Raw genomic sequence first — 25,854 nt, forward strand, 5'->3', positions numbered from 1 at the left:
TGGAAGGCTGAGTCAACCTTGAGCCTGGTGAGAATTGAACTCGCAGTAATTGCAGACAATTGTAATTGACAAAATTCGTCATCTTGAGTAAACTTAATGGTCATGAGATAAGAGCACCTTGCATTTTTTGGATTGCTGATTTTTTTTTAAAAAAAGGAAACTTTTTTTCAATTAAAGAAAGTTAAGAAGAGAAATCTCTAGTAAGTGTATTGGGAGCAATGTTTTTTAACATTAATTAAATGATTTTGTGCTGCATGTTACATAAGTAAGCATCTATGAGCCTGTTTTGACCACTAAGATAAATGATAAAAAATAGATAAAGGAATTTGTCTTGGTGCATATGCCCTCAGTGTACATAAAAGAAAAGATACGTTCTTCAAGAATCATAAGGTACAACACTTAATGATAGTCATAGGGTACAAATAAGCAATCAGGAAACAATATCAATATAAATTGTAAGGATACAAGCAACAAAGTTACAGTCATACAGTCATAAGTGGAAGGAGATGGGTGATAGGAACGATGAGAAGATTAATAATAGCGCAGACTTAGTAAATAGTTTGACAGTGTTGAGGGAATTATTTGTTTAGCAGAGTGATGGCATTCGGGGAAAAAACTGCTGTGTCTAGTTGTTCTGGTGTGCAGTGCTCTATAGCATTGTTTTGAGGGTAAGAGTTGAAACAATTTATGTTGAGGATGTGAGGGGTCTGTAAATATTTTCACAGCCGTCTTTTTGACTTGTGCAGTATACAGGTCCTCAATGGAAGGCAGGTTGGTAGTAATTGTTTTTTCTGCAGTTCTAATTAACCTCTGAAGTCTGTGTCTGTCTTGTTGGGTTGCAGACCCAAACCAGACAGTTATGGAGGTGCAGATGACAGACTCAATAATTCCTCTGTAGAACTGGATCAGCAGCTCCTTGGGCAGTTTCAGCTTTCTGAGTTGGCGCAGAAAGAACATTCTTTGTTGTGCTTTTTTGATGACGTTTTTGATGTTAGCTGTCTGTTAGGATATGGTTTGAGCCTAACTAGTTGTCCAGGCAATATAAGTGTACTGTAACCTTAATCTGTAAATGTATTATGTGACTTTAATGCTGGGTCATGCTGTAATTAGGTATTCACTGGTTGTGAGAGTATTTAAGCAAGGTATTGTAACGTATTCAGTTTGATGAAAAAGCTGCTATGATAAGCTACCATTGAGAGGAGTTGATATCTGCTAATCATCGTTTGATGGAATCTGCTACCATCGTGGTTTGTGAACCAGAGTGAGTTTGTTATTCTGACCAACTACTGTTTGTTGAGTAAGAAGATATCTGTAACTACTGGACTGATTTACTGGCAAAGACTTGGAATTTGTTTAAAGACTATGAGACTGTTTTTCTACTATAAAGTAAGCTTTTGATAAACCAGTTTGCATAATTCTTATTCATCGCTCTCAGCAACGTTTCCTTTTGCATACACTCTGCTGGTTGGTAACACAACACCAATATCCTTAACACTGTCCATTTTAGATCTTGTGATATGGTAGAACCTAGAAATTTGAAACTGTTGGGAAACATTAGTGCATTTTCCCCTCCCTTCGAGGCTGACATAGGTCTCTTAAATAATGTCAGAATAAGGAAAACCGTGTTATTCCAGTACAATTAATGATGACTAAAAGCTAACTCATGGGCTAGGTACCAGATGGAGTTAAGGGGTCACGTTTAAACTCCTCATGTAGGACAAACAAATCAGCAACTGCATTGAATTGTCCTGTCCTCTTAGTCCTGACAAGACTTAAGTTGTTGTGCTTTCAGAAACGCATTTATAACCCTTTTCTCAATTTTATCCTCCGCTTTGGGCTTCCCCTTCCTGAAAATCGGAAGGAGCCCATCCACCTCAAAACGCGTAAAGAGAAGTTGCTCTTTCGGCAAAGCGAACGGCTCTGAGGCAGCATAACATTGGATTGGGGGGGGGGGGGGGGCGAGAAGGGAAGGGCGGGTCCCTCGAGAACGGCGGTTATTTTGAGAGCCACGCGCCTCCAATAACAGCGCCAGTACAAAGTGGGCGGAGTCTTGGAGTGGAAACAAAAGTGGAAGTTGCGCTATGTCGAGCCCGAGGAAGGGAGGGAGGGCGGGCGGGGTGTTTCCTTTATTGCAACGAAGAGGGGCGGGGCCACCGGAAGCAGCTGCTGGAGCAGCCCACCATGGCGGGAGCTTCGGCTTCAGGAGGGCGGCGGCAGTTGCGCTCGCTGGATAACGTGAGTGTTTGTGGGCATGAATAGTGTTTTGTAGGTTATTACGGAGGCTCCTGTGGAGGGCGAGCCTTATGTCGGGAAAGGGGACGACGGTGGGGGGAGGGTCACAGTTGGGGGGGTCCAGAGACTCCCGAGGTTTTAGAGCAAATCGATTTAGGGTCGCCCTGACAACCCCACCACCACCCCCTCCCTCGCTCGGTTATTGCCCTCAGCAGCCCGACGCTCTGCGAACGAGCCGGACTGCGGCTGCTGTCGTTGCCAACCAATATGATCCCATATTAATTGAGAGAGATACCTGGAATGGCTAAGTCTCGTGTTTGGAGAGCCCCAGCATGAAGGCGTCTCGTCACGATCATGTGATGGCGCTGCTTTTCTTTCATTTCTCTTTGGGGAGACAGGGAGGATGTATTTCGCTTGGCGAGATCTTGGGGTTAATTTTATTGGGACCTTCCACACAGTGGTGAAATCTGATTTTTTTTTTACTACCGGTTCTGTGGGTGTGGCTTGGTGGGTGTGGCAGGGGAAGGATGCTGCAAAATCTCCATTCCCACCCGACTCCGGGGGGAAGGATATTGCAATTTTCCTTCCTTCCTTCCTTCCTTCCTTCCTTCCTTCCTTCCTTCCTTCCTTCCTTCCTTCCTTCCTTTATGATCCCTTCCCATGGCCATTCCTGAACACAGGATAAACTATTCATTCTGTAAGCAAATAAATCAGTGGTAGGTTTCAAATTTTTTTACTACCGGTTCTGTGGGCGTGGCTTGGTGGGCATGGCAGGGGAAGGATACTGTAAAATCTCCATTCCCATCCCACTCCAGGGAGAAGGATATTGCAAAATCTCCATTCCCACCCCACTCTGAGGCCAGCCAGAGGTGATATTTGCCGGTTCTCTGAACTACTCAAAATTTCCGCTACCGGTTCTCCAGAACCTGCTGGATTTCACCCCTGCTTCCATACGATATAAGTGAGCCAAACCCAGTTCATTGGACGTGTGAACTGAAGCACGTATGTGTCAGTGGGGATGAATTTGTATAAGAATGAAGCTGGAAGGGATCTTGGAGGTCTTCTAGTCTACCCCCCCCCCCCCAAAAGCAGGAGACCCTCTACCATTTCAGACAAGTGACTGCCCTGTTTCTCCTGAAAAACCTCCAGTGATGAAGCACCTACAACTTCTGGAATCAATCTATCCCATTGATTAATTGTCCTCATTGTTAGTTACAGCTATGCTTAATATCCTAGGTTGAATTAAATATGAATTTTTAGCCATCTAATTCTGCGTTTCAAAGGGAGGTTTGCAAAATTCAAAATAAAAGCATCTTGAAAGGATGACTCTCAAAGTTGGGGGAAATGTATTTATTTCTTGTTATTCTTGAAGGAGCTGAAAATGGTAAACATGCTTCTTAGTAAAAAGTTCCTAGTGTTAAAGTATTATTCTTTAAGGTCGCATACAGATTTAAATAAGTCAAATCGCTTCTCGCTGGCAAGAGTTATATACAGTGTAAAGAGTAAGGACGCCTATGTTTCCAAAAGTGACTTCAGTGATGTTTATTTTTTCAGATCATGAGATACTCTGTGCTTATTTATTTATTCTCTGGTATAATGTATTAAAACTTTGTGACATGAGGAATTTTGCTTGAATTGATTGTCACAGATACAGAATTTGTTGTCAAAAACAGTAAATTATGTTAGTGTATATCGATATTTATGAAATAGTAATATCTTCAAAAAAAAACCCCAAAACTTGAATTATTTTTACCTGTGGGCAAAGAGAAATCAAGGTGGAGGAATTGTCTTCTTAGCTAAAGCATTGCTCCTGAAGAGAAGGGAATTATTTTCAGTGTTCACATGTGCATTTTTTTTTCCAGGGAATACTTTTGGGGTTTTTGCCCCCTACAGATAGAACATAATACATTCCTGTCAAATTTAGAAACGTATTGTAGGATGCATGTATTAGTTTAAAAAAATTAAATTTCATCTGCCATCACATATTTTCACATTTCAGTTACTTTGCTTGGTTTCAATTTATTGAAATTTGAATTTAAATAGGCTATTATTTACTTTTAGGTAGCTTCTGTTACTAAAAATAAAATGTGGATCTCTCTTTTCCTCACAACAACATTCATGCTTCATGAGAAATAGTGATGGGCCCAAAACCACCTTTCATAATTAAATGTGGCGTGGAATCAGGATTTCCTGGTCAGATTTGTGAGCCAGAAGATTTTCCAGTCAGGCATGTTTGGCAGTTTCAGAGTTGTATTGAAGTTTGGTTTTGTGGAGGTTATTATAAAAATTGAACAGGGATTTAATGCCCCCCTTCAAATAATTTATGGATGCTGAGGATGTTATTAATGGATGCTGAGGTAAATATTTTAATTGGATTTATACTGTTTTTCATAGCAACATTTTCTTGGGGGGGGTGTCTTTTTCTATATTTCATTGCTATAATCTGGGTAGTTCTAAAATTACATAACTATAATTATCTGTAGATGATGTTAAATCCTATTAAGCATAATCGGGGATATCTAAGTAAACACATAGAATTTTGTTGGAAATATTTTGCTTTTTGAAATGAACAGCTCTTTCTAATGTGACACATCTTGCACAAATAGCACATTTATTGCATATTATAAAAGTTATTTTGACTTTCTGGTTTTTTAAAAAACTGTCATCTGTTTCAGGGGTCCTTGGAGGTAACACAGAGTATGGATGATGACCCTCTACTTGATGCACCACTTCTTCCACGCCATACGTTACATTCCAGGCTTCATCCAGAGTTCCATGCTATACCTACAGTCTTTGTTGCCAATGTTTTGTTGCTTTTGCATGTAAGTTGAAGAAAAAAACCAATGTGGAATCATGCAAAAGATCAGCTTAGTTTGCCTGAAGACCAGTGGTAAAGTGTGCCTATTTCACTTAGCTGACCCAACAGATTAGGAATACCAACTTCTTTCTTTGCCACCTAAATTGCTCCTTCCCCAGCAGAAAAACATTTATCTCAATGTTTCCTTCTTGGTCCTTTAAAAATGGCAGAGGCATCTAGTATCCTTTAAGACAGTCTTGCCCCATCATTATTATAATATTACCTCAGTATTCAACTGCTTCAGAACTTGTCGAATTTGGTTCTCAATGCATTTTGATGTGAAAATGTTGTCCTGGTACTCATTGTTTCCTTGGTATTCAGCACACAGCAAAAGGAAGAAGGGGACTGCCACAGAGGGTGGACAGGAAGTTGGCCATGCTAGGAAGGTCACTGGCATAGGAAAAAAGACAAAGTTATTTCCAGCCAAAACAAAGTGGAAAGTCACTTTGACACTCATATTTTTTTAGTACTCGGTGTGCTTCTCAGAACCAATTAATGTTGACTACTGAGATACCACTGTATTTACTGTTACAGTTTTGTCAACTTTCAGTGTGGAAATCATATCTCAACTGAGAAAATTAAACAAAATGGAGTGTGCAGAAGATTCCTATTTCTGGTGCCATAACTAATAAATCTAGCTTTTGTTATTCCAGTAATGGGATCTGAATTGCCAAGTCTCACTGTTATTAACAAAATGAAATAGAGCAATCAAAACAGTTTCTGCGTATGCCAAGCAGTAGTGTGGATATAATAAAAGAGAGGCATGCTTCAGTGTATGTGTATGTATAGCGGGCGAGGGAAGGAAGAAAACATAACACTAAAAGCTTGATGACAGAAGCAGTGACATGTATTAAACCAGATTAAGTAACTCTCTCTACTTTACAAGTGAATGACCATAGCGACTACCTTCAAAATGTTCAGGACAGATTATAACAGAAATGAAAAAAATAATAAAGCAGAAACTGTATTTCCCCTTTTCTGAATGAGTTTCTATTTCACTGAAGTGAAAGTTTCAATATTTTAATATTTCAGCAAGACAAGTTTTTGAATTCAAACCATAAATTGAAGGTCACCTAAATAGACTTTTTTCTGTGTTAAAATGGATGCATATCCATCAGTTAAATCTGATGTTAAGTATCACAAATTTCAATCATTCCAAAGCTTTTTGATAACTATACTAGAATCTTGAGGTTTTATTTCTAGTTTATGTTGAATAATTTTTAACACATGTCTGTACACATCTACTGGCAGTAGTGTTGTGGTATATTCCTTGAATATTGGATTGTTGACTGTAATAAACAGCTTCTGACTCTCAAAATTTATCATTAATTTACTGCTTCATGTTAGAATCTTTATATAGGAACTTTGGCCATACCATTTGCCAGAAACAGGCTGATGGAAACTGGTCCCATGTGCACACCCAGGCTTCCTGAACTGAGAAAAAATAACTCTGGTACCTTGGAAAGTTTAAAGAAATAACATACATACATCATAAATTGGGGAGTCCCCATAATGCCTTTGTGCTATTTAAAGAGGGCATTGAACAACCCCAGGAACTCCTTTGAAGCAAGCCAAAGCTGAATCTTATGGACTTTTTTAATGACACTTCAACTGGTTATAAAGCGCTCTAAATCTGTGCCCAGCTACATCTTGGGTGCATATTTGCATTAGAATATTCTAGCATGCTTAGAATTGGGTTATAGTGGTATTAGTCCTGAAATGGGAAATACAAGTATTCCCAGTTGAAACACTACGATACTTCAGCTCACAACAAAAAACAAGGAGTGAAAGGGAAAAAGTGAGATTATTATAAAAATGTACACAAATGATGAAATAAATATGATTATTAATCAAATAAGAAATTGAAATGAGAATAGAGAAAATAGAAAATCGGGGCTGCTCTAATACCATTCTAAATTGAACTGAAAAGAGAGAGAGGAAGGGAGAAGAGAGAGAGAGAAGAAAGGGAAAAGGAGAGGAAGAAAAGGGAGGGGAAAGAGTAGGAGAGAAGGTTAGAAGGGGGAAGAAGAGAGAATTGGGGGAAGGGAAGGGGAAGTAGGAAAGAGAAGGAGAGGAGAAGAAGAAAGGTTGTGGCCAGGGTGGATAAAAATCAATGATTTTTTTAAAAAAATCAAAAAAATCAGATTTTTTTGATTTAAATCGGATTTTTTTGATTTAAATCGGATTTTTTTGATTTAAATCGGATTTATTTTAATAAAAAACTTTTGGGGTAAAAATCTATCGTAATATAGTTTTCTATTTAAGATACATAAATAATTTAGTTTATTCAGCATGAAATGGAGCTTAGTTATGTAGCATGAGGCTGTATATTCTGCAACACTGGGACTATCGGTGAGTCAACAGTAGGTCAAAGGAGTAGCAGAGATGACAGTTGCTCTTTAAAAATTATGATTTAAATCGAGTTGATTTAAATCAAGCCTTTTTACTAGTGATTTAAATCATGATTTAAATTGTAATTTAAATCAACTCGATTTAAATCAAATCCACCCTGGTTGTGGCAAAATAAAGAAGGGTAAATGGTAAAAGAACAGCCCCGAATAAGTAAAAATTAAAAATGAAAGTTAAAAGATAAGATGAATGAAAAATGGTGGATAAATGACTGTACATGTAAATATGTTTATGAGAAACAAAAATAAAACTTTTTTGAAAAAAAACAAAGACGCTTGATACGAATAGTTTGTATGAAACCTGACTTGATAATATTTCATTAGTGCATATAATTATTTAATATCTTTCTTTTTTAGGTTACTTTCGTTGTGTTGGCATTTGTGACAGGCGTGATTTGTTCTTATGCTGATTCAAGTGAAGACACGTGCCCTGAAAACTACACTTATCCTTTGAAAGTGCAGACTACTATAACGATTGCCAAGGTAATTCTCTGGATGCTTCATCTGTTCCTGGAACGATACATTCACTTTCATCACAGCAAAGCTAGAAGCAAAGGTTACCTCCACATCTACCGAACCACAAGACATCTTAAAAGGGTTCCCCTACTAATTCAGTCAACAGGTGAGTCATAACATATTTGGTTATTTTAATTAATGCTTAATTTAATTTAGTTAATGTTTTTTATCTAAATTCGGGAATTTCAGTATGCAGTAATAATGTTACACATCTAGGGTGGAAATTTTTTTGACTTATTTTTGTAGTGATATAGTCATGGCCGTAAATGTTGGCACCCCTGAAATTTTTCCAGAAAATGAAGTATTTCTCACAAAAAAGTATTGCAGTAACACATGTTTTGCTATACACATGTTTATTCCCTCTGTGTGTATTGGAACAAAACCAAAAAAGGGAGGAAAAAAAGCAAATTGGACATAATGTCACACAAAACTCCAAAAATGGGCTGGACAAAATCATTGGCACCTTTTACTTAATATTTGGTTGCACACCCTTTGGAATAAATAACTGAAATCAGTCGCTTCCGATAACCATCAATAAGCTTCTTACACCTCTCACCTGGAATTTTGGATCACTCTTCCTTTGCAAACTGCTCCAGGTCTCTCTTATTGGAAGGGCGCCTCTTCCCAACAACAATTTTAAGATCTCTCCACAGGTGTTCAATAGGATTGAGATCTGGACTCCTTGCTGGCCACTTCAGAACTCTCCAGCGCTTTGTTGCCATCCATTTCTGGGTGCTTTTTGACGTATGTTTGGGGTCATTGTCCTGCTGGAAGACCCAAAATCTCCGACGCAAACCCAGCTTTCTGACACTGGGCTCTACAGTGTGACCCAAAATCCGTTGGTAATCCTCAGATTTCATGATGCCTTGCACACATTCAAGGCACCTAGTGCCAGAGGCAGCAAAACAACCCCAAAACATCAGTGAACCTCTACCATATTTCACTGTAGGTACTGTGTTCTTTTCTTTGTAGGCCTCATTCCGTTTGCGGTAAACAGTAGAATGATGTGCTTTACTAAAAAGCTCTATATTGGTCTCATCTGTCCACAAGACGTTTGCCCAGAAGGATTTTGGCTTACTCAAGTACATGTTGGCAAACTGTAGTCTTGCTTTTTTATGTCTCTGTGTCAGCAGTGGGATCCTCCTGGGTCTCCTGCCATAGCGTTTCATTTCATTTAAATGTCGACGGATAGTTCGCGCTGACACTGATGCTCCCTGAGCCTGCAGGACAGCTTGAATTGCTTTGGAACTTGTTTGGGGCTGCTTATCCATCATCCGGACTATCCTGCGTTGGCACCTTTCATCAATTTTTCTCTTCCGTCCACGCCCAGGGAGATTAGCTACAGTGCCATGAGTTGCAAACTTCTTGATAATGTTGTGCACTGTGGACAAAGGCAAATCTAGATCTCTGGAGATGGACTTGTAACCTTGAGATTGGTGATATTTTTCCACAATTTTGGTTCTCAAGTCCTCAGACAGTTCTCTTCTCCTCTTTCTGTTGTCCATGCTTAGTGTGGCACAACAGACACACAATGCAAAGGCTAAGTGAACTTCTCTCCTTTTTATCTGCTTTCAGGTGTGAGTTTTATATTGCCCATACCTGTTACTTGCCCCAGGTGAGTTTAAAGGAGCATCACATGCTTGAAACAATCTTATTTATCTACAATTTTGAAAGGGTGCCAACGATTTTGTCCAGCCCATTTTTAGAGTTTTGTGTGACATTATGTCCAATTTGCTTTTTTCCCTCCTTTTTTTGGTTTTGTTCCAATACACACAAAGGGAATAAACGTGTGTATAGCAAAACGTGTTACTGCAATACTTTTCTGTGAGAAATACTTCATTTTCTGGAAAAATTTCAGGGGTGCCAACATTTACAGCCATGACTGTATATCTCATTCTGATAAGTTGAAACTTTTATTCTAGTAAAATGAAACAAGTCACTGTTATAGCTATGATTAATAAAAAGTATAAAATCCTGCTCAGACTTAAAAATATGATTTTATTTTTCATGCATTTAATGCATTTTACACTGCATGGTCACATATTTTCTACTATGAAAAATGATAATGTGCTGTCTTAATTGTACCAGGCCCACTATGTGGTAAATAATTCCGCAGATATGAGTATCATGTCTCATGCATAGAAAATTTGCAGTAACACCAGTGGTCCCAATTCTTTAGAGATCAAGAATGTATCCAAGCCACTTTTTCTTTAGGACTGTATCATCTGATACACAATAAATGTAAGATATTGTTTGAAACATCTGAAGTTTGTTTGAACAGCCCTGAAAAATGGGCTTTTAGGCTTGCTTTCAAGGATGAAAGTTTATCAACTTTTAATATACTCTAATCTGGTGCCAAATGTTTTATATTATCTAAATTAATGTTTACTTGAAAACTTTTATCTCGGGTCTGTTGGTTTAGATCCTGCCCACTACAGTAAGACAATAAGTCCACTCTTATCAGTTACCATATCATAGTTTCCCATTGGCTTGTAGAAATAAGTAGAACATGTAGCATGTAGATGGAAAATGGCATGCACTCTGAATATAAAACAAATATTAAATTGGTATTAAATTAAAAGATGCAATCTTTACCAAACTGGCCAGATTATTTCCTCTTATCATAGTACCACTTATTTTCATTTTTAAATTTATGTTTCTAACTCAACCTATAATGTTACATTTCTATTCCTTGATTATCTAATTACGAAACAAGACAAGAATGTTGTGGCTGCCTGTTTTCCCAAGTTATATGATAATGTTGGGGATGACCTTGTGGGAGGATGACTAGCAGTCTGGGCAACATTTGATAAGAGGCAACTTAGTTTGCAGGTGGGGGGAAAGGATGGGAAGTATTTCAGAAAGAATCAATAAGACAAGGGGAAGGAATATTTTCAGTCTTGCAAAATTCTTCTCAATGGAATCTTGCAGTAAAAATAATACGATGCTCCTGGTTGTGCTTCTTCTCTGGACTATTTTGAAGGGCTAATACTTGCCACTGAGCAGCTCTAAACTTACTTAACTGGGTAGAATGAAAAATCTTTTTCCAGATATTTAAAATGTAAGTTAATAAGCACCCTTTGAAAAGAGGTTTACTTGTTCTCTAATGAAAAATTGTTTATTTATAAATTAAGCATCTGGCATATCAATATATATGCATTTTGTAGCAACCAAACTGCAGTTTGAACCAATCAACAATCTGCAGTTTGATGCATATCTGTAGTCATGTTAGATGTGCACCACTGGAATGGGGCCACTAGATAGAGCTCTAGTGATAGAAAAATTGACAAGATGGCCGATAACTATTTAAACAGATGATACATTCTCTTGAAGATCTAGTGCTTGTGCTATGCTCCTATGGAAAAAAATATATTGTCGTTTTTCATAATGCTAATAATCATTTCACTTGTAAGTCCTTCTGTGCTGTCTCATCCTTACGGGGTGGGTGTTCTTGGGAAGGATGGTAAGGTAGAGCCAGAGGGTGTTTTTTTCTCAGTACAGCCACCCCAAAATATAAAGGTCATCCCAGCAGCCCAGCTAAAACAAGCAGACACCTGTATAACAAGCAGAACCTGTACAGTTCTGTATATATAAGGCAGAACTGATACAAGAAAGTCCTGGAGGGGTATAACAACAGAATATTTCACATTACACAAAAGAATACAGTGGTAATGTGCTCTTACATTTGGATATGGAGAGCAAATGATTGTAGTGATTGTTAAAATCATCACATCCCTAACAGGCCAAAATAAAAATAAATCATAATAGAAAGAATTCAGCTATGGTTGTTGAAAGGTAACATTGATTTGACAGTACTCAATCAATCTGTATATTAATTTGACCAAGAATAGCCTTATATATGTTCATAATATTACTCCTAAAGCCCATTGAAAGCTGGTGATGTGACTGGTATAAATCCAATCAAAATAAATAGTATGTATCATTCCAGTAAGTCTAGCCCACTACTGTAAAGATTCATCCAGGAGCCTTACACAGTTAATCAGTGGTGACTGAATTGTTCTGAAAGGCATAATGAAGGGGAGAATTGAATTCAAGCCCTAGCCCTGCAGACCGTTAATTCATTTTCTGTTTGTTTCTATTTTGGGTCATTAGAGTGAGCTGTGTATGAATTTATTTTAATGGCCTATTGATCAAGGTTATCTGTTGCATGCAATTTGGTTTAAAGTTGTTGCACCATTATCATTTAAGTAGAAGGGTTAATTTTGAGTTATATTTGGAAAATTCTAGACTACCCTTCACTGTTTTAGTGGTCATCACAGGATCTTGACTTTCAACCAATGTGGCTTTGTGGGAGAAACTGACCCAGATTTCTGTTTCTAATGTGTCCTGTTTGTTTTTAATAGGAAATGTGGCTTTACTGCTGATAGTATCACTTCAACATTCGTTTCCTAATCACAATAAAATGTATCTCTGCTTCATGCTGGGAATCTTAGCTCTGGAATTGATATGTTCATTGATATGTCTGGTTATCTACACAGGTGAGAATTGTTTCTTTGCCTTGTTAGGGTGATTAAGCCACCCACCCTGGTTCTGTTTTTAAAGCATTATTTTAACATGAACTTGATTTAAGAGGGCTGCAAAAAATTTACAAGCTGTCACCCTTATATTTATATTATTGGAAATCATACCACCGGTCCTTTCAGTGTTATTCTATATGATGCTGAGAAAAAGTATGTAATTTAATACATTTGAAAAAAAAAATGGTTAACTTTAGAAGAGGACAAAGATGCGGATGTTACTGAACTTAACTTTTGTGGTGGTGGAACTGCAAGCTGCAATTGTTTGCATGACACTTACATCTTTCAACTTTTACGCTGGTGTATCCCAAGGGCTTGGAGCAGTGTGCAGCACAAAAATAGAGCATACAAAATGCAGCTGTTAATAAAGAAATTCTTCCCTTGGCAGTGAGAGCCATCTTTTGTGGCAAAGCAGCTGCTTTGAGAAGCTTTTTGCCTGGCACTGATAAGCAGCTACATCTCTTCATGAATAGTTCAAGGCTCTTTATTTCTTACTGGGTACATGGTAGCTGAGGAAGGAAAGAGCACGAAATTCATATTGCAAGATATATTTGCACAATTCAGAGACTGTTAGAAAAACTCAAGCACAAGATGCAGTCTTATAAGAATAATAAAATTATCCGGTCTCTTTCTTAGGATGAAAAAAGCTGAAACTGCCAAAGAATGTAGCATTTGACAGTAAAGTGAGATAATTCTTTACTTATTGCAGCAAAGAAGACAAAAATGACACCATGCTATTATTTTCTAGCCATCCTAGTGAATCTGTATTTTAAGGAGTTAAGGTGTATGTGAATAATCTGTAAACTGCTGTTTCAAAGATGTTGGCTTTCGAGTATTGTGGCTTTGTATTGGACTTGCTGCTTTTTCTTTTTCTCTGACCCATACAGTCTCCCACTGTTTACAATTAAAGAAATAAAATTTAGAACCTAGAACAAAAAAGTATGTGACAGGTAATGTCTCATTTAATACACAATGGCAACATAAACACAGATTTTAGCTAGCTTCTAAGGCATCTTTGTAAGTGTAATGGAAGCAAAATAGCACTATGAAGTAGCTAAATACAGTTGTGCTTAGAAGCTTGTGAATCCTTTTGAATTTTCAATATTTCTGCATAAATATGATTTAAAACATGTTATCTCCATGCAACTCCTAAAACTATATATGAATCAAAAACATTAAACTTGTTAATTTGTTTATTGAAGAAAATGATTCTCAACATTTAGGTCATATTTATGTAGAATTACTGAAAATTCAAAAGGGTTCAAAAGATCCATGCTGGGCCTATTAATGCTTTACTACTGTATATAATAAGTCTGTACAGAGATCCAAATTCAAAAGGCAAAGTGGGATCCCCTTTTGCCCTTTGAATCCAGACCTCCGCATAGCCATAGAATCTACATTGTTCATCTTCATAGTTGTTTGTTGTTGTTGTTGTTTGTTGTTGTTGTTGTTGTTGTTCTTCTTCTTCTTCTTCTTCTTCTTCTTCTTCTTCTTCTTCTTCTTCTTCTTCTTCTTCTTCTTCTTCTTCTTCTTCTTCTTCTTCCTCTTCCTCTTCCTCTTCCTCTTCCTCTTCTTCTTCTTCTTCTTCTTCTTCTTTTTTTTCTTTCTTCTACTACTCTTCAATGTTTTCCTTTATTGCTTCCTGGTCAGTGATACTGATTTTCACTGGCAATGTGTATGACAGCACACAAATTGCTGTAAATATGCAAGACAGCACATTGGCTAGTCTTTTATGTGCCACACAATTCTTTAGTTCTATTTGTCTGAAATGGCATAGGGTCTCCTGCTCGAGCAGGGGGTTGAAAGACCTCCAAGGTTCCTTCCAACTCTATTATTCTATGTTCAGTTAAGGAGCAATGGCTTTGACAAAGTGATGAAATGAGTTTAATGAATGCAGGTTCTGTCCCTACACATTGTACACATGTGCAATATAAGAATACATAAATGAAGCAGAGTTTTCCTCAGAGTGGTTATTTCATCTTTTGTGCCCCAGCAGATGCCCACCATTCTATCTCTACTTCTATTTCTGAACATTGTTGTTAATCGCCCTCATGTGTCTCTTCATCTGATTTACAATAATCTATTTCGGAAAAAAGTTATATTATTTTTAAATGGCACAATAAAATACTTTGTTTACAGTTGTATTGACAAAATCACTAGCTTGCCCATCTTTTATGATTCTGCTCCACTGGCCACCTTTAGGCACCTGTTAAATGACAATTGTTTCAAATGTGTGCTTTGGGGTAATCTGATCTGCGCTTTGATACTTGAATTCTAAGGCAGCTTGAGAGCTAAATGCACCTAAAGCTTTTTACAGCTTGTAGACACACCTGTTTTAGTTATTCCTCTGATCAGTCATGCAGCTCTCTTCCTACATAGCAGGTGGCCTAGTAAAGCAATTCTAGTAGAGAGAGGAAGAGTTTTTCTGTTCACACAGAGCTGTTGATTGAGTAGATGAGAATGAAGCATTGTGTTGATGTGGACCAGTAAATAAATAAAAACAATCTTCTCCAGTATGTTCGCTAACCCCTTTTTGGCTAAAGGCTAGGAGTATTCAAGCATTCATTCTGAAAACATATTTGCAGAACCAAATATTGGATGTGAATGATGATAATTTTATACAGTTTTTCCTAGCCAGAGACTCCCCACCCTTCCCACAATGTATGGGAATACATTACTCATCAACTCAACAAGCATATCCGCTTTAATTCATACCATTTCAAAACAGCATTTTAATGCTCCTTTCAAAAAATAAAGGCAATTAAATAGGAGTCCAATCTTGGGGCTCTTTAAAAGGATTTAGACTAAGAATGGTACATATGCCACATCTCCATATTTCCTAACAAAATATCCCACAATTGCACAAATAACCCAATTGACAAGGGTTTTCTCTGAGTTAACAAGTGGATAATTAGCCTGATGTAAAATATAAAAATAGCTGAAATGGTCACATGAGCTTTCCGTGTTAATACTTGTCTCCATTTTTTTTTTTTTTTTTTTGGTCATTGAATTTCCTGGTAGATAATTATATATTATGGTTGTATTCACATGACAAATTACATAGCAATCCCCTTGCTCAGCCAGTTCACCCATTTCTACTCACCAATAGCTTTAAGACTGGTGGACTTCAACTCCCAGAATTCTCCAGCCAGAATAGCTTTAAGTCAACAAGTCTTAAAGCTGCCAAGTTTGAGGACCCCTGGAATAAGCTTTGCTTGGTTGTTTGTTTTCTTATTGGCACAAAGCAGGCTGGAAGATTTTGTCTACTGTTCCCATTTCCCATATTATTTTCTTGAACAGATGGGAAAGATAGTAATGCCACTGTTTTATCATATCCCACTCCTGCTTCCTTTTTATTTGATGGGGAAGAAAACTGATGAAATGCCAAAACAGGTCTGTTCTCTTGGGTGTCAAACTCACACTGTCACATTGCTGTCATTAATGTATTGCAACATTTTTCCCCTTCGCGGAGCTGGGATGGGCGTGGCCTATGCATGACACATCCAACCGCCAGTTTGACACCCCTGCTCTAGAGTCTTCAAAAAGATGTATTCCCCATTCACCCAGAATCATCATCACCATTTTAGCCATTGTCTATCCACTTCAGGATGAAGGCCTGTTTCCAACCAATATGGTCCTGAGCTTTCTTTTGCCAGTTGGGCCCGCAATACTTGCTGATGTCATCGATCCATCTTGTTTTAGGTCTCCTTCATGGACACTTCTTACCAAGTGGGATCCATTCTATGACTGCCTTGATCCATTCTCTGTCTGCCATCCATTCTTAGTATGTGACCAGCTCATTTCCATTTCAATTCTTTTACTCTCTTGATGATATTGTATACTTTTGTTTGTTCTTGAACCCATGTGCAGGTCTTTCTATCTTGTCTTGCAATGCCAAACATGTATCTTTCCATGGCTCTTTGCGCCACTTGTATCTTTTGTATTGATTGTGCGGTTAGTGTCCATGTTTCTCTGGCATATGTTAGAATAGGTAGCACACACTGATTGAAAACTTTTATCTTCAGGCATGCGTAGGGGGAGGTTATCCTTGAAATTTATGCTTAGCTTGCTGAATGCCTGCCAACCAGATTTAACACCAATTTCCTTTACTGTATCACCTTCCATTAAGATCCATTGACGAAGGTATATGTAGTGGTTTACTATCTAGTTCTTGTCCAGATATAATTTGTGTGTGTGAATATATTTTTTTTTTATTTTATTTTTTTATTTTAATTTGATTTATATGCCGCCCTTCTCCGGAGACTCAGGGCGGCTTACAATGTGCTCAGCAATAGCCTTCATACTTTTGTATATTTATACAAAGTCAGCTTATTGCCCCCACAAACTGGGTCCTCATTTCACCTACCTTAGAAAGGATGGAAGGCTGAGTCAACCTTGAGCCTTGGCGAGATTCGAACCCTGCAGTAATTGCAGGCAGCTGGTCTTAAGCAGCTTAATAACAGGGTGCCTTAAACCCTTGTACTACCAAGGCTCTTTTTTATATTAAACATAACCTGGCTCTTTTTCAGGATATTTAGTCGACTGAGTAAAAATTATCCCAGCTTTCCAGTTGTTATAACATATCAATACCTTTTCCTTATAAACATGCCATGAAAAACAGGATCATGATAGCATTATATAAAGAAAAAATAACTACACAATTGTAGTTTCTCTTTCCTTGCCCCTAAGATGGCATGTTTTGACTTAAACCGACTATTCTTAGCCCATGGAGATTGGTTTCTTTTTTGTTTTTGTTTTTGTTTTTGTTTTTGTTTTAGAGAAAAGCCGAAAGAAAAAAACCTTCCTATTCTCTTGCCTATATTGGGGTATATTCTAGAATTGCTAAATTGTTTGCGTTTGATTAGAGCCCTAGACATCTTGAGATAAAGCTTTCTGATGAACTGTTTCCATCCATGTGAGTGGAACACAAAGCCTGTTGTGATTCTTTTTTCATAACTAATTTACCTTTAGAGGCACATTTAATGAAATATGTGAAGGGATTTTTATCTTTGGAAGCAGAATATTTATTTATGCTACAAGAATTCAAAATTCCTTTTAAATCAACTTTGGATTTTGTCATTTTATTTAACTTCGTTTGGGCTCTCTGGTTTTCTCTGGGTCTGAATAATAAGACAACTCATTTTTTTCCTTATGCTTCTTGTTTTAATGCTTTGAACAGTTCCATTTTGTAGAGGAAACAATAGATTTTTTTCTATAAATGAAGTTTGTTTTTAATTGAATATAGTTTGACAGTAGTGGAATACATTTGATCTTTTCTTTGTTTTCAAAGTGAAGGTAAGCAACTTTAATCGAGCAAAGCCAAGACCTGATATAATAGAAGAAGAGAAGATGTATTCTTATCCTAATCAAGTTACCTCAGAAGTTGGATTCAGGTACTTGTATAAAATTTGCTGAACTTGGATAAATCCTTGGCACTGACTCCTGTGTTTTTAAAGCCCTGATAGTTTGATACATTAATCTCATGATTCATTATTCTAGAGCAGAGGTGTCAAACTCATGTCGTCACGTCGGCGTCGCGTCACATATTGGGACTTTTTCCCCCTTCGTTAAGCACGGATGCACGTGACGCATCCGGCCAATGGGCCGGGAGTTTGACAGCCCTGTTCTAGAGCAGGGGTGGGAAACTATGGCCCTTTTATGACCTGTGGACTTCAACTTCCAGAATTTCTGATCCAGCATGACTCTGGGAAGAATAACCCTTTTGAAATGAGTTAAAATAGTAAAAAACAATGTAATTAGGATGATGGTAATGATTTTATTTTATTTTATTTTATTTTTGCTTTTCAGAGAAATCTCAAGTTTGGAAGAAGTAGTTGAAAAACAAGGTGATATGATTGAATACCTTCAGCGGCACAATGCCCTGCTTAGCAAGAGACTATTGGCATTAATGTCCGAGCAGAACAGAAGCTAGTGGTATTCAAGACAGCAATGTAGAAGAAAAACATCTCCAGTACTGATTTATTCTCTGAAATGCAAGTTGTACTGAAAAACTCCAGTCCAAGTTTTGAATAGCAGTTGGGCCACTTCTGGATCGCTGGAAAAGCTTCTTTTTAAAAAGGATATTTATTTTTAAATGGTTGTCTCTACTAAATTTTTTTGCAGTGCAGGAAGCAGACCTTAGATAGAGAAAATTTCTCTTTCTATGTCAGTTGCAGATTGTTCTTCCAAAGTGCCAAAGATTTCTATAGTAGTTCAGGATTCAGTTCTTTTCAAAAATACAGCAAGGAAAACATCTTCATTTAAGTGTCATTTTTCTTTACATCTATATTATCAGTTAAACTATTGGATACATTTATAAAAGAATATATCAGTATTAGGCTATTAGTATCTCTGCTTCATCAGAGATGAATAAAGTTACTATAGTAATAGTGAAGAATCATCTGGAAACTCTTTAATACCTTTTTAAAAAAAACTGTGGAGTCACAGGTTCCATTTCTGCAATTATAGCGATAACAGAATAGAATCCTAAATGCAAAGGAATATCCGAAAGAGGAAAATGAGAATATCCTACATAAACTGGAAAGACCATGTGGGTATAATATGGGAAATATAAATTGAGCCTTTTAAAATCATGGATATCAAAATAAAGGTAATATTGCCTTTCTGTCTTGCTTATGCGTATGGGCCAGCATTTTACAATCAAATGAACAAGAATGGGAAAAAGTGTGAAAATATTTTTTAAATGTGGGGGGATAGTAACAAGCTGCATGTAAGTCTTTATCTCTATCCTAGAGGTTTATGGTACAGTATTGTTTATAATGTGAAAAAACATTAGTTTCTGGCTTTTATGTTCTTCTTAAAACCTACTTTATTTTGAAAAGCTACTTCTTTAATCCCTGCATATGGGATTAAAATTCACCTCCTCTGCCCTTTAAACCTGTCATAATTGTTGAAAATACTCAGGCCTACTATATTTAATGATTGCTCTCCCTGAAAGCTGTTGCACAAAATATGTACATAAAAGTGTGTAGATCCTATTGAATTCAGTGAAAATTAGTTGCTGGAATCTGCTCGACTAAAGTTTTTAATTTCCTTTTTCTCTGTTAACAGTTAATTGCCTGCTCTGTCTTTTTGCTGCCAATGAAGAGTAATTTTTGTGTATTCTGTAGTCAGAAAGGCATATTTTTCCACAAATCGGATAATTCTGTGATTTTGCCTAGGGAAGAACAAAAGTATACCAACCATCCTGCTATAAATTATACAAACTAATTGTTCATTCACTGCTTACTGAAATATATGTATGCATGTATATTGCACAAAATAATTTAATATTGCAACTGACTCCTTCTAACACTAATTCCTTCATGTCTTTTAGGCTGTGGTTTAAGCACAGGTAAGATTTTATATAGAAGATGAGCTTTCCTTTTAAAGGTTACTTAGATTTCATCATAGTTTGTATGTAATTTGTTCTACCTTTTGTATTAAATGTGATAAATGAATAAATGCAATAAATCCTAATCTATTGCAATCTGTACCTAAAGATTCTTCAAACCCTGTGTTAATATGCCTGTGGAAAAAATATGTCTTTATCAGATCTAGTTGCCTACTTAAGAACTCATTTTGTTATCAAATGTGATTGGTAGCAGGAAAGTGCTACCTCTAAGGTCCCTTCCAACTCTGATATTCTTTTTTTAAACAGTTTATTTATGCAATTTCATTTAACTTACATAAGCGCTTTGTGTACAGTGGATTGTTTGGGTCAATTTGCTTACATAATACTTTTTCAGCTCCTAATTTCTACTTCTATTATCCAACCATTTATAAAGCACTGATATTCTATGATTCTATTAATGTCAACAGGAACGATTCTAGTCTAGAATATTAGATATCGATATAAACACTTGTGCATTAATTTAAGACAATGATTAGTTAAATTGCATAGAAACACTTGCTATTATTTTTGTTATGGCTCTTTCAGTTGCAGCTCTTACTGGATTTGAACATTTAGAGCAGTGGTTTTTTTAAAAAAACTTGGCAACTAAATTGTGTGGTCTTAAACATCTAGAATTCCCCAGCCATTCCCCTCAAAAAGTTGCCAATTTTGAAAAGCTACTGGGGTAGAGTATAGTAAGCAACCTATGGCATTCCAGCTGCACAACAGTGCTTTTCATTTGTTGTTCTTTTCAGCCAAACATGCTAATGTTGCTTGAAGTTGTGGAGCATCTGGTAAATGCCGAAGATTCTTTTTTACCAATCACAAAGCTTCCGTCCTTCCAGTTCAGCTATAATTATTTTATTTTCACAGTATCCATCCTTTGGTCAAGATACGTTTTCCCATTTAATTTCCTTTGTATTTTGGAAGATTTGCTAATTTGTGCAATATCTATGAACTGAGTCACAGATCAATGCTTTTAATACCCTCCCTGTTTCAAGTGCACCCTCTGTTACACTTCAAATTGCCTCTCCTCCACCTCAAGTTCATATTTTATCAAGGAGTTCATGTCTTTACTGGCTCAGGGCAACTAGTAAATTCCACTTTTGGATAAGGGTCTTAAGTGCATTACAAAATACCTTTAAATTCATTTAAAAGACTGGCTGCTTCAAACTGAATCCCCAGACATGCATTGAACTATAATCTCCCAGAATTACCAAATTCCCAGGGAGAGAAATGCTGCTCTAATAAAATAAAAATGCTCAAGCCATATAAGAAGTCTCTTTCTTAAAATTGAATGCTTCCTTTGTATTTGCTTCCTTTATATCTGCTGATATAAAGCATTAGCAGAATAATACTCCAATAACTGAACCAGAGTGGGGAGAAACTGGCAAAAACTATATATATCTGATTTTAAAATAGGGCTGAACTAGTTTGGGTTTGCAAAGAAAAAAATATCTCTTATTTATCCCAATTGGGGAATGAATCAGTGTGTTAACAATTTTTTCATTCTAAATTGTCCTAATCACAGACTATATATAGGGATCCAGGGAGTCACCACCATTCTGGCATTTGAGTAGATCAGTGGTTTATGTTACGAAGCTAACTATTAAAAAAGCATATCTCAATTTTATCTATTTTAGAAAGGAATAAATTATTTGAATCAGAAATAATTTCTTAACAGTGTTTACCATGTTGTTGATGGTCAGTAATACAGTTTTTTCTAATTATTCATGATATATTGGGCTATAATTCCCCAGGACTGTCAGTGACTGATTTTTAAAGTTCTCAACTCAAGCTCATGATACCAGCGATAGTATCTAACCATCTTGTCTCCTACTGCTCTCTTACTAAGGTTAGGACAAGCTTTATTCCTCCTGACCACATTGATTTACCTATGCATTCTATTTGACAACAATGTGGACACAGTTTGCTGTTTTTTTTCCCTAGTTTCCCAATCTCGTCTTAAGACTCAGGCTCTTGTGATGATTTTCCACCTAACATTTTAGGGATCCGTCAAGTTCTGTTACATACTGCTGCTTGTCATGACTCTCATCAAAGCATGTATTGATAAAGAGGTACTGGATGCATGAGTTTTGTGCATCAGTGAGAGGCTTATAGCAGGAATTATCTCAAAAATCAAATACATTGCATAGCCTCTATCTGACGCTGCATGAATTGACATTTTCCATTCCCCTATGGCATGGGTGTCAAACTCAAGTTCATTGAGGGCTGCATCAGGGTTGTATTTGACCTCGGGGGCCAGGATGGGCGTGGCCAGGGTGGGCATGGCCAGCTTGATGCCTGGGATAGGGCGGCTGCTGGTGCTCTGGATCGGGTCGTGCCTTCGCGGCCTCTGACCCGGCGCCGATCTCAATTGGCTCCTTGGTTTACCGAGGAGCTGAGGGAGTTGAAGCGCCGGAAAAGACGCCTAGAGAGTAGTTGGAGGGCCAGTCTTCTTGAATCTGACCGGACACTAGTAAGATCCCACATTAGGAATTACTTAGTGGCGATAAAAGCAGCGAAATGTAGTTATTTTGCTGCTCTTATTGCATCATCAGATAATCGCCCGGCCGCCCTCTTTAGGGTGACCCGCTCCCTGCTCCACCAGGAAGCGCGGGAGGACCCCTTGGAGGGTAGAGCCGAGGATTTTGTTCAGTATCTGTATGACAAAATCACTCAGATTCGGGAAGATTTGGACTCCGACTGGGTAGTCTCAGGGGGAGAGACAGGGGCAGGTCTTGAGAATGTTATCTGGGATGAGTTTGATCCTGTGACCCCTGAGGACGTGGACAGGATTCTGGGTAGACTGAACGCGACCACTTGTTTATTGGACCCGTGTCCTTCCTGGTTAGTACTGGCTTCCCGGGAAGTGACACGAGGCTGGCTCCAGGGGATTATAAACGCTTCGCTGAGTGAGGGTGACTTTCCCGCCGCCTTGAAAGAGGCGGTGGTGAGGCCTCTCCTCAAGAAGCCTTCCCTGGACCCGGCAATGTTGGTAAATTATCGTCCGGTCTCCAATCTTCGCTTTGTTGCGAAGGTTGTTGAGAGTGTGGTCGCGCAACAGCTCCCCCAGCACCTGGATGAAACGACGTATCTGGATTCGTTCCAGTCGGGCTTCAGGCCCGGGTACAGCACGGAAACGGCATTGGTTGCGTTGGTTGATGATCTCTGGAGGGCTCGGGACAGGGGGTGCTCCTCTGTCCTGGTCCTGTTAGATCTCTCAGCGGCTTTTGATACCATCGACCATGGTATCATGCTGCACCGGTTGGAAGAGTTGGGGGTGGGAGGCACTGTGTTGCGGTGGTTCTCCTCCTTTCTCTCTGACCGGTCGCAGTCTGTGTTGACGGGGACAGAGGTCGACCCCGAGGCCCCTCATATGTGGGGTGCCGCAAGGGTCGGTCCTCTCGCCTCTCCTGTTCAACATTTATGTGAAGCCGCTGGGCGAGATCATCCGTGGTTTCGGGGTGGAGTACCATCAGTACGCTGACGACACCCAGCTGTACATCTCCACCCCGGATCACCCCAACGATGCCCTTGAAGTGATGTCCCGGTGCCTGGAGGCCGTACGGATCTGGATGGGGAGGAACAGGCTCAGGCTCAACCCATCCAAGACTGAGTGGCTGTGGTTTCCGACGTCCCGATATAGTCAGTTGACGCCATCACTGACTATTGGGGGCGAATCATTGGCCCCCACGGAGAGGGCTCGCAACTTGGGCGTCCTCCTGGATTCACGGCTGTCTTTAGAAGAGCACTTGACGGCCGTGACCGGGAGGATTTTTCATCAGGTTCGCCTGATTCGCCAGTTGCGTCCCTTTCTGGATCGGGACTCTTTACGCACGGTCACTCATGCCCTTGTCACCTCCCGCCTGGACTATTGCAATGCTCTCTACATGGGGCTCCCCTTGAGGAGCACCCGGAGGCTCCAACTGGCGCAGAGTGCGGCCGTGCGGGTGGTAATGGGAGCGACTTGGCGTTCCCATGTAACACCTCTCCTGCGCGAGCTGCACTGGCTCCCGGTGGTCTTCCGGGTGCGCTTCAAGGTTTTGGTTACCACCTTTAAAGCGCTCCATGGCTTAGGACCCGGGTACTTGCGGGACCGCCTACTACCACCAATAGCCTCCCACCGGCCGGTACGCTCCCATAGAGAGGGGCTCCTCCGGGTGCCGTCAGCCAAACAATGCCGACTGGCGGCCCCCAGGGGGAGAGCCTTCTCTGTGGGGGCACCTACTATCTGGAACGAGCTCCCCCCAGAGATACGGAGGATCCCGGATCTGCGCACCTTCCGCCGCGCCTTAAAGACCTTACTATTTCACCAGGCCGGCCTGGCCTAATTTTCCCCCTCTTTTATAAAAGATTTTTAAAATTTTAAATATCTTTTAGTATTTATATATTCAATTTTAAATTGGTTTTAAAAGTTTGGGGTTTTAAATTTGTCGGGGCCAAAATTATTTAATTTGATTTTATTCTATTTTTTAAATTTTGTATTGTATGTGTTTTTATTGTCTGGCTGTGCACCGCCCTGAGTCCTTCGGGAGTAGGGCGGTATAGAAATCTAATAAATAATAATAATAATAATAATTCGTGTTGGGGGCATCTGTGGTGGCCCAAGTGCTCTGCCAGCGAAAATGGGCTCCCGAGCTCAGTTTTCAGCCACGATGGCCTCCTGTCATCCTCTGACAGCAAAAATGGAGCTCGCGGGAAGGGGGAGGGGCTGTGTGACACCCCTGCCCTATGGATATCTCAATTATATGATTGGGAATCCTCCCATTCCCCTATGATCACAATTCAATCTGTATAAATGAGAGTATCCATTAAGTTCTATACAGGCAGTTTTATATAGAGAAGTGTGTCTATAAATACTGAATGCATAATGCAACCTAAACAATTATTCAGTTGTCTGTTTCTGCATGGACTGGTTGAAAGGACAAACATAACTGGATTCTTATATTGATGACTCAGTAGCATAAGTACTTAAATAGTTCACAAATGAGTTGATATCATGTGGAAGAAAAGCATCAGTATAATTCATAGTATAACTCAAGTTTTTGTCTGGAAAATAAAGAGAAAACATTTAGAAAAACATTACAAAAACTAAAGATCTTCAAAATGCTAGAACAACCTAGTTGCTTTAAAAGTTCATGAAATTTCTCACAAAAAAGGGCACGCTTTAAAATGATTTAAAATGACGAAATAATTCTCAAATTGGGTAAGACAAAAGAAGGAAAAAACAAGTCTTGAGTGTTTTTTCTTAACGCTGAAAAATGCTTTCTGTGTACTCCCACACTAGCTTAAGATCATATTGAATGCATGATGTGAGTATCAACAAAGATTTTTGTTTTCTTGCAAATACTAGATAAAAAGATTTACTACCTTGCAAATTTGTACATTGAAATGTAAGTAAACAAAAAATATTTTCAGTACCCTATTGCAAGGCTATTTATAGCTCCTTTTTTTTTAAAAAAAAGACAGAGCTGAAAGTATAAGGTTTGATATATATTTTCCCATAGTGTTTCTGGAGTGCGTTTAATTCCCTCCCCCCACCCTTATGAATTTTCAAATTTATAACTGAATCGACTTCCCATAAACATTTAATGCTGGAAACAATATGAATGAAATGTACATGAAAAGAAACATCAAGAGTCAACACTTCTTTTCACTGTGATGGGTAATTAAAGGCAAAAGTCTGGTTGGATATTATCATCAACAACCTAATCCTGAGATAACTGTTTCCCACAGTGATTGTCCTTTTATGTTGACTGGTTAAAGTGTCTCTGATGCATAACAATGTGTTTGGAGACAGAACTGGGCTACAAATTGTTCTGCTGTCCCAGTGTGTAAATATTATACAATGGGAAATCCTTAATCAGTATGCAAATGGGAGCAAATATCAATTGCTTTTTCCAATAG

General features: G+C 38.5%; 1 protein-coding gene across 1 annotated transcript; it reads left to right on the forward strand.

The window, feature by feature from the left end:
• The first annotated feature begins 2,178 nt into the window (after nucleotides 1-2,178).
• On the forward strand, nucleotides 2,179-18,792 carry TMEM192 (transmembrane protein 192). Its single transcript, XM_070948640.1, has 6 exons — nucleotides 2,179-2,235; nucleotides 4,908-5,054; nucleotides 7,855-8,119; nucleotides 12,378-12,512; nucleotides 17,842-17,944; nucleotides 18,360-18,792. The coding sequence occupies exons 1-6, from the start codon at nucleotides 2,182-2,184 to the stop codon at nucleotides 18,481-18,483; spliced, it is 828 nt and encodes a 275-aa protein (XP_070804741.1). The 5' UTR covers nucleotides 2,179-2,181; the 3' UTR covers nucleotides 18,484-18,792.
• Nucleotides 18,793-25,854: the final 7,062 nt, after the last annotated feature.

The sequence above is a fragment of the Pituophis catenifer genome, unplaced genomic scaffold, assembly GCF_029215685.1.
Source record: "Pituophis catenifer annectens isolate HBS135680 unplaced genomic scaffold, rPitCat1.0.hap2 SCAF_8, whole genome shotgun sequence".
Lineage (NCBI taxonomy): Eukaryota > Metazoa > Chordata > Lepidosauria > Squamata > Colubridae > Pituophis > Pituophis catenifer.

Excerpts from the sequence above, each read along its gene's own strand:
- TMEM192 (XM_070948640.1), top strand. The coding sequence starts at position 2,182 with ATGGCGGGAGCTTCGGCTTCAGGAGGGCGGCGGCAGTTGCGCTCGCTG. Across the intron at positions 8,120-12,377 it reads CCTACTAATTCAGTCAACAG|GAAATGTGGCTTTACTGCTG; the intron begins GTGAGTCATAAC and ends TGTTTTTAATAG. Across the intron at positions 17,945-18,359 it reads ACCTCAGAAGTTGGATTCAG|AGAAATCTCAAGTTTGGAAG; the intron begins GTACTTGTATAA and ends TTTGCTTTTCAG.